Genomic DNA, 18,132 nt, shown 5'->3' with positions numbered 1-18,132 from the left:
CGTAGAAATTGATGATGATCCCTGTGAATAGAGATATGTAGATATGCATCCTTGAGGGTCTATTGTAGACATGAATTGACCCTGTTGTATTGAGGGGAAATTAGGAACCCTCACAAATTTAGGATAAAAGAAACAGAGGCGCCAAATTGGCGCCTCTGTTTCTTCTTTTATCCTAGATTCATTACCAGGGATTGACCATCCTTTTGACAGAGTGCTGCCTTACATTGGATATAAAGGACTTTTTATTTTCACTTTTATATTATTATATTTGCTTTTATTTGACTTTATTATGTTCGCATATCATGAGTCTTTGTTATAGCTTGCATTTATGTATATTGTACTAGATTCTCTTTTTTAGGTTATAGTGATTTTTATAGTTTTTAGTTTTTAGGAAGCACCCCCTATGGGATTGGTTTCTATTCTTTCCCATTATTTTTTACCCTCACAAATTTGTTCAGTTTTTGAGTCTAAGATGGGACTGAAAGTCCCTTCGTTCTTTGAGGCAATGAAAAAGTTGGAATAAAACCCTTGTCCTTGTTGGGAGATAGGCACTGGGACAAATACACCCATATCCTCTAAATCCTGAGCACATTACATTTTTGGGGACATGAGACAGATGGAATCGTCCTTGAGGCAGCCTGGATCGAAAACATACCCGGTAATGATGTTTTGAACCAATGGGTCTTTGACTAAATGAAACCAGGCATCCTGAAAAAAACAATATGCCCCCCTACCAGAACAAATTTTGATTTGGGGGCACACATTCATGCAGATTTGGGATTGGATTTGGACTTCTTGTTCTTGGCCCAGGAAGAACCAGATTTCCAGGCTGGCTTGGAGGACAGACTTTTGAGATGAGGAAAACTAGTGGTCTCCTGAAGAACGAAAACGGTTACCCAATTTGTTATTACCTTTAGATTTCTTGTCTTGAGGGAGAAAAGCTCCTTTTCCTCCACTAACAGTCTTAATGATGGAGTGCAGATCAGAACCAAAGAGTAAAGCATCTTCCATTGGAAGGTAAGAGACATTAACCTATCTTGTTACACCATGTCTGCGGACCAAGAGTTAAGCCATAAAGTGCTTCTTTCCAGAACTGAAATGGACATATTCTTGACATCAATATTGAATTGACAATATCCATAACTGCATCACAAATAAAGGCATTAGCCATTTTGAAGGCCTTAATGCAATTATGAAGTTTAGATAAAGAATCACACCATAGGGCCCCCACTGCAGTCACAAAATTAACAGCTACTGCTGGTTTAAGCAGAAGTCCTGTTTGAAGGAAAAGCTTCTTTAGTATACTATAATTTGCAGTCCATTGGATCCCTAAAAAAAATTGCCATCTTCCAGAGAACTAGTAGTGCACTTTGCTAATATAGAAATAGCTCCATCCACCTTAGGAATCGTCTCCCATAATTCCACATTCTGTTCCAGAATCGGGTACATACTCTTAAATTTGGGAGGAGCAAAACAGCATACCAGGCTATTTCCACTCTTTGTAATCCCCAATCAAATCTGGAACCTGAAATACTTCAGGGATCTTTGTGGGAGCTCTGAAAACATTTAACTGTTTAACAGGTTTGTTTTCAATAGGTTTTGACTCAGAAATGCTTAGAGTTAGAATCTGACTCTCTAGAATCAAAACTCTAAAAGGTCAGGAATTTGAGATTAAGGGGAAGGCACTTGCATGCTGACGTCCCCATATTTGCACGTATGCTCATTTGGCTTGGGGATAGCCGCCAAACATTCCCCCTTGCTTTATGCAGGCTACTTTTAAATTACAGGCGTGAAATGTATGTGTATCACACACAATGTTAATTAAATGTGGTAAAGAACACCTCTGACACAAATGCTTAGAAAAAAAAATATGCTCAAATATTCCCCACCGCAGATCCTGCCTGGGTTCTCACCCCTTCTGAGTTAGGAGTACACAGCAGCCCTCAAAAATGATTTTAAAAAAAAAAACATGAGTATAAAAAAAACTCCCCTGTCTAGCCTCCAAGAACAGAAGTGGAGAGTCCGGAGAAAGAGTGCCAAGCTGAGGGGGCAGGCCTACTGCCCACAGCACACCCGTTGACCCAGTGATGCTAAAAATCACAAATAAAGTAAAAATTGAAAAATATCACTCTGCATACCATAAAATTATTCCTAGCCCCTAGCAGAGGCAAACTGCGTGCTGCTTGAGACAACCACTGACTGCATAAAGAGAAAGCACATAGGGATCCCTAAATATCCCCTACAGATGTAATTAGAGCAAAATGTTGTAAAAATGGGACACAAATTGTGTCAGCAGGTAGGCAGGCTAAGTCCCCTAGCAATGCAATACTTGAGAAAGTATCTTCTTATAGCCTGTGGGAGTGCTGTAGGATTACACACCTCCACTGAGCTTGCCAGGCACAAGCTTGTAGCTGTATCCAGTAGAGAGAGCCCATCCAGTGCTTGAAAAGTAGAGCAGAGGATTGTAGATGAAATACATTAATCCCAAGGGGAGGCTAAGGGACAATATTCACATTACACGAGAGGGTAGTTATGGCTAAAATTCCATAGTGAGATACTGCGCACATAAGCTATTTCCTACACCCCTTATCATTCAGTATGCTCGTTGCTTCTTTCTGCTGATCTCTTCCTACTGAATAAATGTGCTCTAGGGGGTGAAGGGTCTCATATTGGTTTAAACTCCAATACAATAATCCATAAGGAAGCAACTGGAACCCCTCTATCTTCAGCCTTTCTCCCAGGAAACTGAGGAGAGATGGGAGGGATTAAAGCTCTTGTGTGGGTTCTCAGCCTCCTAGTGGCGGTTTGTATATCCCACGTTATGGATCCCTATGGACTATCATCATCATCATATGAAATAAAAATATTATAAGTGACTATTGTGCAATATTATTATGAGGAAACAAAGTATACCCAATATAACAAAGAACTACACAGTAAAGAGTGGAAAAGTACTTTGCCTCCTGGCTTCCTCACTTTCTCTACAAATATACCAACCCTAATTCTTGAGGACTTCAACATTCCCATTGACAAACCATCTGCCCCTGCTGCAACCCTATTCCCAACTCACTGTGATAAACACTCCATCAACCTGGTATTTTCCTACCTCTGCTCTATATCCAACCTCACCTGTTGCCCGTTTATCACCTGGTCACCTATAATATTAATGATACAGTTAAACCCAATTCTCCATCCCACCCCGGACCTGTAGAAATCTACTGTGTGTGGATCCGCTCCAATTTTCAAAAATCATTCAAGATCTCCTCCCATGCACTTCCACTATAACCTGCCCTGATCTTGCTACAGCCCACTATAACAAAACTCTTCACTGCACTAGACACATTTGCCCCTTCCCAACTGCACAAATCACCACCCCGTCAGTTACAGCCCTGGCACTCTCAGCAAACACGTTATTTGCAAAAATGTTCCCGTACTGCTAAGTGTGTCTGAAGGAATACTCACTCTGAACCCGATTTCATCCACTATAAATTTATTCTTCATTCATACATTTCTGCCCTTTACTAAGCCAAGCAAACCTACTTCTCTTCTCTCATATCTACTCTTTCCTCAAACAACTCTTCTCCACCTTTAACTCTCTCCTCTACCCACCTGCTCCACCCCCCACGTCTGTCTTTAGTGCTCAAGACCTGGCAGACTACTTTTTAAACAAAACACTTACTATCCAAAGCAACATCAACACCAACCTGCAATCTTACAACAGGCCCAGCTACTTCCTCTGCATCTTCCATACAGCCACTGAGAATAAAGTTTCTTCGTTATCTTTTTCACCCCTCACTACCTGCCTGCTCGACCCTATCCCTTCTCATCTAATACCCTCCCTGTCTTCCACCCTCACTCCTGATTGTACGCACATCTTCAACCTCTCTCTACCGGTTCATTCCCATCTTCTTTTAAACATGCAAAAGGTCACTCCGCTATTTAAAAAAACCCTCCTTTGACCCTAATTCTCCTGAAAGCTACTGCCCCATATCACTGTTTCCACTAACATCAAAACTCCTTGAAAAATAAAATTTATGCTTACCTGATAAATTTCTTTCCGGACATGGAGAGTACACAACGTCATTCCAATTACTAGTGGGTTATTCACTTCTGGCCAGCAGGAGGAAGCAAAAAGCACACCAGCAAATCTATTAAGTGTCACTTCCCTTACCCATAACTCGCAGTCATTCACTAGAAAGGAAATGGAAAAAGGAAGATAACACAAAGGTGTAGAGGTGCCTGAGGTTTAGAAAAAATTACTGAATAATCGAAAGTGTGGGGTCGTAAACTCTCCAGGTCCGGAAAGAAAGAAATGTATTAGGTAAGCTTACATTTTCTTTTCTTTCCTAAGACATGTAGAGTCCACAACCTCATTCCAATTACTAGTGGGAACCAATTCCCAAGCTAGAGGACACGGAATGAACAGGGAGGAAGACAGGATGACCTCAACAGAAGACACCACTGCTTGAAGAACCTTTCTCCCAAGAGAGGCCTCAGCAGAGGCAAAAGTATCAAATTTGGGAAAAGTATGTAGAGAGGACCATGTTGCAACCTTGCAAATCTGTTCCACAGAAGCTTCATTTTTGAAAGCCCAAAAAGAGGAGAAAGCCAAAGTGGAATGAGCTGTAATTCTATCAGGAGGATGCTGTCCCGCAGTCTCATAAGCAAAATGAATCACACTTCTCAACCAGTGGGAAAGAGAAGTAGAACTGGCTTTCTGACCCCTACGCTTTCCTGAGAAACAAACAGGGCCGAAGACTGGCGAAAACTCTAAGAACTAGGTTAAGGCTCCAAGGAGGAGCAACAGGTTTAAAAACACAGTCCCGATTATGACCAGGGCCTGACAAAAAGATTGAACATCTGGCACATCCGCCAGACCCTTATGTAAAAGAATAGATAATGCAGAAATCTGACCTTTCAGAAACCTGTGAAAACCCCTTCTCCAGACCTTCCTGGAGAAAAGACAATTCTAGGAATCCTAACTCTACTCCAAGAGTAGCAGTTCGATTAACACCGATAAAGGTATTTACCCCATACATTATGGTAAATTTTACAAGTAACAGGCTTGCGAGCATGATATCAATGACCAACGCAGAAAACCCACGCTTAGCCAGAACTAAGCGTTCAATCTCCAAGCAGTCAGCTTCAGAGAAACGAGATTTGGATGGCGGAAAGGACCCTGAGTTAGAAGGTCCTTCCTCAGGGGTAACCTCCAAGGAGGAAGAGATGACATCTTTACTAGGTCTGCAAACCATATCCTGCAATGCCATGCAGGAGCTTTTAGAATTACTGACGCTCTCTCCTGTTTGATATGAGCAATGACTTGTGGAAGGAACGCAAACGGAGAAAACAGGTATGCTAGACCGAAATCCCAAGGAACTGCAAGAGAATCTATCAGGGCGGCCTGAGGATCTCTTGACCTTGAACAGTACCTTGAAAGCTTGGCGTTCTGACGAGACGCCATCAGATCCAACTCCGGTAACCCCCACTTGAGGGTTAACCTGGAGAGCCCACACCCCCGGGATGAAAAGTCTGTCTGCTCAGAAAATCCGCCTCCAAGTTGTACACTCCTGGAATGTGGATGGCAGATAGACAATTGTGAGCTTTCGCTTACTGAATAATCCGAGAAATCCACCACGAGAGAGTCTCGTCAACTTGTCCAAATCTACAGAGACAGATCTGAATGGTCTGTGTTTCATTGTCTAAGCATGCATAATTGCAGAGCCCTCAAATGGAATAGAGCAAAGGGAATGATGTCCATGGAAGCGACCATCAGACCAATTACCTCCATGCATTGAGCCACTGATGGCCGAACAGTAGACTGTAGAGAAGTTTGGATTTTCTGACCTCCGTCAGAAAAATCTTCATAGATAGGGAGTCTATGATGGTGCCTAAGAAACACACCCTTGTAGCTGGAACAAGGGAACTCTTCTCGAGATACAGTTTCCATCCTTGGGAACATTAAAAAAAAAAAAAAAAAGACAAGATCTCTGTACGAGTCTGCTAGTTGAAAAGATGGCGCCTGATCCAATATGCCATCCAGGTAAGGCGCCACCGCAATTCCCTGAGACCTGATAACTGCCAAGAAAGCCCCAGAACCTTTGTGAAAATTTTGGAAGCTGTGGCAAGGCCAAACAGAAGAGCAATAAATTGAAAGTGCTCGTCTAGAAAAGCAAATCTCAGGAACTGGCCATGATACCTGTGGATGGGAACATGAAGATACGCGCCCTTCAGGTCTATGGTCATCATGAACTGACCCTCTTGGACCAAAGGAAAAATGGAATGAATGGTTTCCATTTTAAAAGACAGTACTCTGAGAAACTTGTTGAGACACTTTAGGTCTAAAATGGGTCGAAAAGTTCCCTCTTTTTTGGAAACCACAAACAGATTTGAGTAGAAACCTAGACCCTGTTTCCTTACTGGAACTGAAACAATCCTAAGGAAGGAGAAGTCTTGAACGCAGCTTAACGCCTTTCTTTTTACCTGATCCGCAAATAACCTTGAGAGGAGAAATCTGCCCCTGGGAGGACGAGATTTAAATTCTATTTTGTAACCCTGAGACACTATGTCCACAGCCCAAGGATCTGGGACATCTCGTAAACACGCTTGATGAAACAAAGTCTGCCGCCAACATGATCCAATCCCAAACCGGGAGCAGACCCTTCATGCTGACTTAGTCTTAGATGAGGTATTTTTTTGATTGCTTACCCTTATTCCAAACCTGATTGAGTCTCCAAGAGGACTATGACTGCTCCTGTTTGGAGGAGGAAGACTTTTGACCTTTGAAGTTACGAAAGGAACGTAAATTAGAACTTTGACGTCTAAGGTCTTGTGGTAGAAAGGATCCCTTTCCTCCCGTAATTTAAGAAATTATCTCCGCCAGACCAGGACCAAACAGAGTTTGACCCTTGAAAGGTAGCGATAGGAGCTTGGATTTGGTGGTAACATCAGCTGACCAAGATTTTAGCCACAGAGCCCTGTGGGTAAGGACAGTGAAACCAGATATCTTGGCTCCCAGTCTAATGACTTGCATGTTAGCATCAGAGATAAAGGAATTGGCTAGTTTGAGAGCTTTAATCCTATCTTGGATCTCATCCAACTGGGTTTCCTCTAAAATCAATTAGGACAAGGCATTACACCAATAAGATGCTGCACTTGCTACTGTGGCAATACAAACTGCAGGTTGCCCTGATGAACATACATTTTCTTTAAATAAGCCTCCAGTTTTTTGTCCATGGGATCCTTAAAGGGACATAAAACAAGTTTGGATAGAGAGAAAATAATATAATATACACTTTAATTACTTTACCTGCAAATTTATACTGCAGTGCCTCTCAATGAACCCTTTCTTTTTAATTTCTGAATTGTAAAGCTCTAACCCCCCCCCCCCCCATTCCTTTTATGGCTATATCTATGTTTATTGTTCTTTTGGTAAAATGCAAAAGTAAATAGGGATAATCTGTTGGAACATACCTAGAAGCTGTAAACTCAGTTGAAATACAATGCCTGTGTCTAAACACTGATAAGAGGGGTGGAGTAAGCTGCTCCAAATGTAATTGTAATTCATATTGCATAGGTTTGAAAATTATTTTAAAATACTTCCCAGCAATTTTTAAACAATTTTTATTTTTTTATGCAAACTAATTTAAATTAAATAGCCCTTTTAGGATATGCACAGATCTCAACCTGTTTTATGGCACTTTAAAATTACAGCTATCCTCAATAGGGATCGAGTAGAAATAGCCCCTTCTACTTTAGGCACCGTGCACCATGAGTCTCGAATAGAGTCAGCAACAGGAAATCTTCTTTTAAAAACGGGAGGCGGAGAGAAAAGGTATCCCTGGCATATCCCAATCCTGTGCAATGATCTCCAACACACGGTCTGGTACAGGAAACGCCTCCACAGAGGAAGGAACATCGTACTATTTGTTAAAGGGACACTCAATCAAAATGAAACTTTCCTTATTCAGATAGAGCATGCCATTTTAAACAACTTTCCAATTTATTTCCATTAACAAAATGTGCACACTTTTTATATTTAAACTTTTTGAGTCACCAGCTCCTACTGAGCATGTGCAAGAATAAGTGTGTATGCATTTGTGAATGACTGATGGCTGTCACATGGTACGTGTATGCATTTGTGAATGGCTGATGGCTGTCACATGGTACAGGGGGAGTGGAAAAAGACATAACTTTTAAAATTGTCACACAAAAAATCTACTACTCATTTGAAGTTCAGATTAAGCGCTATTGCATTGTCTTGTTATCTTGCATTTGTTGATTATGCAAATCTACTGTGTTGACTGGTCCTTTAAGCTTACTAGATTTCTTAGGGTTGACAGCGACAGAAGAATCAAAGTCGTCCAAAGTAGCCAGTACCTCCTTTAGCAGTAAACCTAAGGTGTTCAAGCTTAAATCTGAAGTTTACTTCTTCAGATTCAGTCAAAGGATTTATACTGTCCGAATCTGAGATTTCACCCTCAGAAGCTACCGAGATATCCTCCTCCTCAGACTTATGAGGGAGGTCAACCTTTGCAGCAGCAGACAAGACAGATACCTTACCCTCTCTAGATTTCCTCTTGTGCTTCCCCATCACTGGAAAAGCAGATAAAGCCGCAGATACCACAGAAGATATCTGAGCGGCAAAATCTATTGGCAAATAAACTCCTTCAGAAGGCTGAGAGGAACTGCGGGGCACTGTATGTGAAGCCGTTGAGGCTTGGGACGTGAGAGGAGAAAGCTGTGGAACTGCCTGAACAGCATCATCCTGAGAGACAGGCTCAGAAACAAGTCATTTATCTTTGCATTTCAATGTCTTTTCTAAACATGAGGGGGGGGGAAATTGCATAGGCAAAACAATTTGGGCCTCTAGACACAAACATTTATCTATAGAAACCGACTCCTGTTCCATGTCCATAGCTGAAATAATTCCCCCAAATTATTAGAATGACACAAACCATGAAAATGACACCGTCACTTTTATTTTATATTCCTTTAGAGCGTACACGCACTCAAATTAATCCATTAAAACAAGAGAAACAAAATAAGCGCCTCTACACCTCAGACCGTCAGAGGTGTCCTACCTGAACCTTCAAAGTACACCAAAATTCAAACTGTCGTGAAACTGTCCCACCGATCGTCAAACGAGCCGTCACAGAGGAAGCCGACACAGTAATGACGCCCACATACAATAAGTGCCTGCACACTGCCCAAGTAAATCCTGTCTAAAAGTTTTAAACATGTCCTAAAAAAATACAAATGTCTTCTCAAGTGCAAGTCGCCAAGACCTAGAAGACAAAAGCACTTACCTGCAAATCCAGCTGTCGGCAGGAAGACCGCTCACAAGGCGTGAAAGGACACATACTCCTTACAGAGACCTGTAGAAAAAGAAAGAACAGAGTAACCAACTCTGGCTTTCTATAACTAGGGCAGCAAATATGTTAGAAAACAAAGCAAGGACCACCTCACCACTTTCTAACTGCTTAAAAGCCACCACTACTCTTACTCAAGAGAGATTGACGTAGACACAGCTAAACCCAAATCCTTGCTTGCAGGGAAAATTACCCGAAAAAGGCATAAATATCTTCAGGCACCCAACTTCACCTCCTCCATTGACAGAGGCACAGAGAATGACTGGGGGTTATGGGTAAGGGATGTGACATTTAACAGTTTTGCTGGGGTGCCATTTGCCTCCTCCTGCTGGCCAGGAGTGAATATACCACTAGTAATTGGAATGACGTTGTGGACTCTCCATGTCTTAGGAAAGAAAACTAGTTAACAATCGCCTAACCAACTTCCTGTCCTCCAACTCCTTGCTTGACCCCCTGCAATCTGGATTCCGCCCCACTCAACTGAGACTGCCCTTACCAAGGTTACTAAATAATCTTTCTGCTAAAAGTAATGGCCACTACTCTATACTTCTTATTTAACCTCTTAGCTGCATTCGACAGTTGACCAACCCCACCTCCTACAGACCCTTAGCTCTTTTGGCCTTTGACACTGCTCTTTCTTGGATTTACTCTTATCTTTCTCACAGGTCTTTTCTGTGTCAATTGCTGGTGACTTCTCTCCAATTTCTCTGTCTGTTGGAGTACCTCAAGGATCTGTTCTGGGTCCTCTACTCTTCTCCATTTATACTTCTTCACTTGGTAAACTTATCAACAGTTATGGCTTAAAATATCACCTTTATGCTGATGACACCCAGATCTACCCCTCTACCCCTGCTCTCTCTCTGTCCTCTCTCATGTCAGCGACTGCTTATCTGGTATTTCTTCCTGGATGGCCTCTCACCACTTAAAGATTAACATGTCCAAGACTGAGCTCCTTCTAATCCCCCTCTACCCTGACTTCTGACTTTTCTATCCCTGTCAACTGCTTCACCATTTCCCCAAGTCCGCTGCCTCGGAGTTGAGCTCGACTCAAATCTATCCTTCGTCCCCAACATCCAATCGCTTTCTTCATCCTGTCGCAACCACCTACGCAATATTTCAAAGATTCACCCTTTTCTGAGCGCTAACACCACAAAGCAAATAATCCACTCCCTTGTTATTTCCAGAGTTGACTACTGCAATAACCTACTTACCAGCACGCCCACTAAGATCAAAGAATGACTGGGCTCCTTGCATCTTCGACTATCACCTCTTCCCATGCTAGACTGCAAGACTTCTGTTGTGCAGCACCTACCCTCTGGAACACTCTCCCTTGTGCCGTCAGGCTTTGCCCTAATCGTTCTTCCTTTAAATGCTCCCTGAAGACTTTTTTTGTTCAGAGAAGCCTACCACCCAACTCAGTAATACATTAAATTTCACTTACCTAACATTTCCGTCATCTAACTCTGCATTAACATATTTCTCAATCTTGCAGTCATCACCTCCTATTTCTTAACCTCCTACCCCTCTAGATTGTAAATTAGCACGGAAATAGGGCCCTCAATTCCTCCTGTATGTGTTTGTAAAATTTTGTCTTGGCTCTTACAAGTTTGAAATCATTGTTTTATTTAAATGAATTGTACCCATGGACAGTGCTGCAGAATATGTTGGCGCTTCATTAAAAAAAATAAAAAAAAATATATAATAATAATAATAATAATAATAATAATAATAGTAGTAAAGACAAGTTAAAAGGGACAGTCTAGTCAAAATTAAACTTTCATGATTCAGATAGGGCATGCAATTTTAAACTTTCCAATTCAGTCTATCATCAAATTTCCTTTGTTCTCTTGGTATTCTTTGTTGAAATCTAAACCTAGGTAGGCTCATATTCCCATTCCTAAGCCACTGAAGGCCACCTCTTATCGAAATGCATTTTGACAGTTTTCACAGCTAGACCGTGCTAGTTCAAGTGTGCCTGTGGGCTATGTGAGTAAATTTGCTTACCTGACACCCACTACTGTGCTTAGCCAGCTGCAGAGTTTCTGCATTCAGTAGAGAGCCACTCCAGTACTGTTTAAAACAGCAGAAGATTTTCCATACGAGTACAACAAAGCCAATAAGGAGGAAGCAAGGGACCAGTACGTGCCACACCTCTGGCAGGCTAGTGACCAAAACTCCCACAGGAGAGTTACTTAAGATAGCCTTTGTGCTCTCCTACATTGCTCTCTTCATACAATAGTTATCTGAGGGACGTAATAGGTTTGAACTTAATCCAGAGAACTCCTCCTTCACAAAGGATCTGGAAACCTCACAATTTTTTTTTTCTGACAATTACAGTACACACATTTATATCTTAGAAATTGGAACAATAATTGAAGATCCAGGAAAGGATTAATATATACATTTATATGTAGAATAATTCAAAATGTAAAAAAGGGGAAAATGAATCACTATTTTCTTTCATGATTCAGACAGAGCATGCCATTTTAAACAACTTTCCATTTTACTTCTACCAAATTTGCTTCATTCTCTTAGTATGCTTTATCGAAGGACCAGCAATGCACTGCTGGGAGCTAGCTGAACACATTGGATGAGCCAATGACAAAAGACATGTGCAACCACCAATCAGCAGATAGTTTGCAGTAATGCTTTGTATGTATGCTTTTAAAAAAATTTAATTCAAGTCAAAATTAAACTTTCATGATTCAGATACAGCAGCAATTTTGAACAAGTTTCCAATTTACTTCTATTAACAAAATGTGCAGTGTCTTTTTATATTTACACTTTGAGTCACCAGCTCCTACAGAGAATGTGCAAGATTTCACAGAATATATGTATATGCATTTATAATTGGCTGATCTGTCACATGATACAGGGGGAGTGGAAATAGACATAACTGAAATTTGTCAGAGAAAAAAAAAAAATCTACTCATTTGAAGTTCAGACTAATTGCTATTGCATTGTCTTTTAATCATGCATTTGTTCATTATGCAAATCTACTGTATTTAATCGTCCTTTAATCAAAGAATGACAAGAGAACAATGCAAATTAGATAAGTAAATTGGAAAGCTATTTGCATGGTCTATCTGAATCATGAACAATTAAAGGGACAGTCAACACCAGAATTTTTGTTGTTTAAAAAGAAAGATAATCCCTTTATTACCCATTCCCCAGTTTTGCATAACCAACACAGTTATATTAATATACTTTTTACCTCTGTGATTACCTTGTATCTAAGCTTCTGCTGACAGCCCCCTTATTTCAATTCTTTTGACAGACATGCAGTTTAGCCAATCAGTGCTCAGTCCTAGGTCACTTTACGTGCATGAGCTCAATGTTATCTATATGAAACATGTGAACTAATGCCCTCTAGTGGTCAAAATGTATTCAGATTAGAGGCTGTCTTCAAGGACTAAGAAATTAGCATATGAACCTCCTAGTTTTAGCTTTCAACTAAGAATACCAAGAGAACAAAGCAAAATTGGTGATTAAAGTAAATTGGGAAGTTGTTTAAAATTGCATGCCCTATTTAAAACATGAAAGTTTTTTTTGGACTTGACTGTCCCTTTAATTTTGACTTTACTGTCCATTTAAAAGGACCGTCAACGTCAAAATTGTTAATGTTTAAAAACATAGATAATCCCTTTATTAACCCATTCTCCAGTTTGGCAGAACCAACACTTATATTAATATACTTTTTCCCCCGGTGATCACCTTGTATCTAAGCCTCTGTAGACCGCCCCCTTATTTCAGTTCTTTTGACACACTTGAATTTTAGCTAATCAGTGCCCTCTCATAAGTAACTCCACTGGAGTAAGCACAATAGTATCTATATGGCACACATGAACTAACGTCCTCTAGCTGTGAAAAACTGTCAAATGAATTGAGATAAGAGGTGGCCTTTAATGGCTTAGAAATTAGCATATAAGCCTATCTAGGTTTAGCTTTAAACTAAGAATACCAAGTGAACAAAACTTTCCAATTCACTTATATCACCAGATTTGCCATTTAAAATTGCATGCCCTCTCTGAATCCTGAAAGTATAATTTTAACTAGACTGTCCCTTTTTGGGTAAAAAAAAGTAATATTCTTGGAGCTGTGAATCCTCTGAAACCAGTATTAGTAAAGCTAGCATATAAAGTTACCTTGGCAACACCCACTCCTGTGAATCTTGCTTCTAACAACTCCTGGCGCCGTGGGTCCAGGCTATGCAACTCTTCCATCATCTCCACTAAGAAAATAAAATATACATATTACAAATAGGAATCCAGTTAAAGCAAATTAAGATGAGCAAGAGATGAACACATTTTTATTTGATGTCTAATACATACATAGGCCCAGTTCAACTCAAAGGGACAATACAATCTAAAAAGTGGTATTTCATATACATGATAGAAGTTAAAAGGGACATTAAACACTTTGAAACTGTTAAATTGCAAATACTTTATGAAATTACAGGAAAAGGGAGCAGTTTATGGGTTTTCACAATTTTGAGGTTTGGGAGTACACACAACCTTGACACATATCTGTTCCTAGCTGACCTCAGCAGGGATCAGATAACACAATGGAAAGTTATTTTTTCTTAATAAAAGCAAAGTTTTTTTTCATGTCCAACAAACAGCATGTGGGATATACTACCAGATGGACAAGACTATATCCCACGTTTATGATTTATGGTCTGACACCATCATATGAGAGAGTGAAAAAAATGACACTGGCTAGTTCTGTCTACTCCAGTATCCCATCTTGTAAGTCTTCAGAAAATAAGGCAAGTGGTGGGTGGAATTCGACTATTGGAAAACTGCTGCTGCAAAGAAGCAACATCTAGGTTGTTAATGTTGTGCAGAAAGCAGGAAAAAAAATTGTAGCTGCAAGGTGTTTTACTGTCCCTTTAACAAGGAAGGCCTGGAACTGGAGCTTATGGACCGACAGCTCACTGGTGGATAAGACACACGAACACTGTCTCCTCAGTACAGGAACAGCGGTTTAACGAATCAAAAAAGTTTATGCTTAGCTGTTAAATTCATTTCTTTTAAGATTGAGAGTCCACAAGCCATCACGTGTGGGATTATTCCCCTCCTGACCACTAGGAGGCCGCAAAAGACACAAAACACTAGAGCTGGAAATATTGCAGAGAAAGAAGTGCAAAACAAGTACTGAACGTGAACAAAGAGGACGGAGCTTGTGGACTCTGACCATCATGAAAGAAATGATTAATAAGATAAGCATACATTTTGTTTTCTTTCATCAGATGGTTAGAGTCCATGACATCACGTGTGGGAATACCCAAGCTGTGGAGTCCACAAGACCACCGTGAATAGGCGGGACAACAGTGAAGGCAGGACGTTACAATTCAGGCACTATGACCCGTAGAACTTTCCTGCCATAGGTAGCCTAAGAAGAAGCATAAACATCAAAATGATAAGTGAAAAAGTATACAAACAAGACTAAGTAGCTGACTTACAAATCTGATCAATAGAAGCCTCGTTATGCAAGGCCCAAGAAGTAGCCACTGCTCTAGTGGAATGAGCAGTAATGCATTCAGGGGGAGTTTCCCCCCACAACCAAATAAGACTTGCAAATTAAGGCTTTAAGCCAAGCTGTTACAGTAACAGCCTTAGCGTTCAGACCCTTTGGAGGCCAAGAAAAATGAACAAAAAGAGAAGAAAGTCTGAAATTTTTTGTGGCTTTCACATAACATTTAAAAGCTCTTACAAACTTCCACGTTTTGAAGAAGACTCTAGAATTCTTAGGAGCTGGACAAAAACAAGGAACCATAATTTCCTGATATAATTTGTGGATACCACCTTAGGAACAAAAGAATAGCCTTATTCTGATAGAAAAAAAAGTTCATAGGCTAAAGCTAAAAGTTCAGACTCTTCTAGTCGAAGAAATAGCTAGAAGAAAAAGTACCTTCCAAGATAAAAGCTGAATATCAAAACAATGCATTGGATTAAAAATATAAATTTATGCTTACCTGATAAATTATTTTACTTCTTGGTAGTGAGAGACCACAAAAAAAAACATTCATAACCTATGGGAAACACTTCACCTGGCCACCAGGAGGAGGCAAATACACCCCAGAGCATTAAATATCCTTCCAACTTCCCCTACCATCTCGGAAGTTGAAGCCGATAAGAAGGAAAATAAGATAGATAAAGAGGTGCAATAAGACTACCACCGCCGCTACACAATGTCAGGGCGGGTTTGTGGACTCTCACTGCCAAGAATGAAACAAAAATTATCATCAGGTAATCAAATATTTTCCTTCTAATGGGGGTGAAAGTTCACGAAAGCAATTCATAACCTATGAGAAACTAATAACCAAGTCCAAGAAAAATGAAGGAAGGGAAAGGAAGGGAAAGGTAGGGAAGGCAGTCCTAAGAACTAGGCACAACTGCTTGAAGAACCTTTTTCTCCAAAGGACGCCTCAGCAGCGGCAAAAACGTCATATCTGTAAAGTTTTGTGCAAGTATGGAATTAAGACCAAGTAGAAGCCTTACATAGCTGTTCAACTGAAGCCTCATTCTTGAAGGCCGAGGAAGAAGACACTGCAGGGTAGAATGTGCTGCAATCTGAGATGGAGGCTGCTGACCCAGTTTATATAAACCATGCGAATCAGACTTGGACTGGAACCAGAAGGATAGGGTAACAGCTGTGGCTTTCTGACCCTTGCGCTTACCAAAGTACAGAACAAGAAAGATGATTGACGAAACTCCTTAGTAGCATGAAGATAGAACTTTAAGGCTCTAACCACATCCAGATTATGTAAAAGTGTCTCCTTAGAGGAAGAAGGATCGGGAGAAAAAGACGGAACAACAATTTCCTGATTAATAATTTGAGTTGAGACAACCTTAGATAACCCCAACTTTGTCCAAAGTACAGCCTAATCCGAATAAAAAAAACAAAATAAGGCGAATCACACTGGGGAGCAGACAATTTCCAAGTAAGAAACTTAATATCAATACAATGCATAGGCTCAAACTGAGCCTGTTGAAGAAATCTAAGAAGATTAAGGCTCCATGGAGAGTGATAGGTTTGAAAACGGGTCAAAATCTAGCAATAACTTGAACAAACGACTGAACATCTGGCAAACGAGCCAACTTCTAATGCAACAAAACAGAAAGAGCAGAAATCTGACCTTTAAGAGAACTAGTCAACAGGCCCTTTTCTAAACCATCCGGTAGAAACTGAAGGATAAGCAGAGTATTCACCTTGTGCCAAGGAAACTAACTGTCCGCACAGCAATACTGATAAGCCCTCCACACCTTATGGTAAATACGTCTGGTAACAGGCTTTCTGTATCAATCATCGCCTCAGAGAAACCTCTCAAACAAAACTAAGCATTCAATCTCCAAGCAGTCAGTCTCGGAGAATCTAGATTTTGAAAGAACGGACCCTGAGCCAGAAGGTCCAGCCTCTGATGTAGCCGTCATGGAGGAGCAGACGACATTCTCACAAGATCTGCATACCTGGCCACGCAGGAGCTAACAGGATCTCTGGAATTCCCTCTTGGTTGACTCGAGCTATTACCCAAGGGAGCAGAACAACTGGAGAAAAAAGATACACTAGATTGAAATGCCAAGGAACTGCTAAAGCGTCCACCAACTACACCTGAGGATCCCTCTATCTTGACCCGTATATCGGCAGTTAGGCATTGAGACGGGAAGCCATCAGATCTATCTCCGGGCACCCCCACTTGTGGGTGATCTAACAAAAAACATCTCCATTCGCCGGAGTGCAGAGCCTGCCTGCTCCAAACCTAGAATGTGGACGGCTGATTTTTGGCATTGGTATGTCTCTGCCCATTGAAAGATTTGAGACACTTCTTGCATCGCCAGAGTACTGTGAGTTCTGCCCTGGTGATTGACATAGGCCACTGTAGTGATGTTGTCTGATTGAAATCTAATATAAAACGGATGGAACGCCAGGATCCCTGAGCTCTCAGAGAACCCCACACAGCACCGCAGCCTGTCAAACTTGCGTCTGCTAGAATTTCCCAGGATGGGCAAAGGAAACGCATGCCCTGGAGAATGGGCTCCAGAGACAGCAACCATTAGAGGGACTTTGAATCTACATAAATTTCCATTCCATTGTCTGAGCATACATAACTGTAGAGGTCTCAGATGAAAATGTGCAAAAGGAATAGCATCCGAAGCCACAACCATAAGACCTATAACCTCCATGCATTGAGCCACTGAAGGCCAAGGAGTGGATTGAAGAAGACGGCAAGCAGCCTGAAGCTTCTCCCTTCGTTGGTCTGTAAGATAAATACGCATGCTGATAGAATCTATGATGGTTCAGTCAACTCACTCTTGTGTTGGAGGAGAGAGAGAACCCTTTTCAATTTTTAACTTCCAACCATGCGTCTGAAGATACCAGAGTAACTTGTCCTTGTGAGCGGTCGCTTGAACAAAGATGTCGTCCAAGTATGGTGCCACAGCAATCCCCTGTAGCCTAACCACGGGAAAGAGAGCTCCTAGCACCTTTGTAAAGATCCTGGGAGCTGTAGCTAAACCAAATGGAAGAGCTATAAATTGGTAATTCTCGTCCAGGAAAGCAAAGATATTGATGATGATCTCAGTGAATCGGAATGTGAAGGAATGCATCCTTCAGATCTATGGTATTCATAAATTGACCCTCCTGCACAAGAGAAGAATGGACCTGATTTTGAATGAAAGTACACTCATGAATTTGTTGAGGCACTTCAGGTCTAAGATGGGATGATGTTTGGGAATGATGAAGAGGTTTCTCTTCCCCT

General features: G+C 41.0%; 1 protein-coding gene across 1 annotated transcript in view; it reads right to left on the bottom strand.

The window, feature by feature from the left end:
- Nucleotides 1-18,132, bottom strand: part of LOC128663856 (serine/threonine-protein kinase tousled-like 2) — an 894,029-nt gene that overhangs the window by 794,195 nt on the left and 81,702 nt on the right. Inside the window, exons 3-5 of the mRNA XM_053718402.1 lie at nt 13,517-13,602; nt 10,916-10,927; nt 8,458-8,512 (exon numbers count right to left, since the gene is read on the bottom strand). Coding sequence (XP_053574377.1) covers nt 8,458-8,512; nt 10,916-10,927; nt 13,517-13,602 — 153 coding nt within the window. The remainder of the gene's footprint in view (nt 1-8,457; nt 8,513-10,915; nt 10,928-13,516; nt 13,603-18,132) is intronic.

Source organism: Bombina bombina, chromosome 1 (assembly GCF_027579735.1).
Source record: "Bombina bombina isolate aBomBom1 chromosome 1, aBomBom1.pri, whole genome shotgun sequence".
Taxonomy (NCBI): Eukaryota; Metazoa; Chordata; class Amphibia; order Anura; family Bombinatoridae; genus Bombina; species Bombina bombina.
Note: the sequence above shows the minus strand (reverse complement) of the source record. Positions and strands in the feature narration are given on the sequence as shown.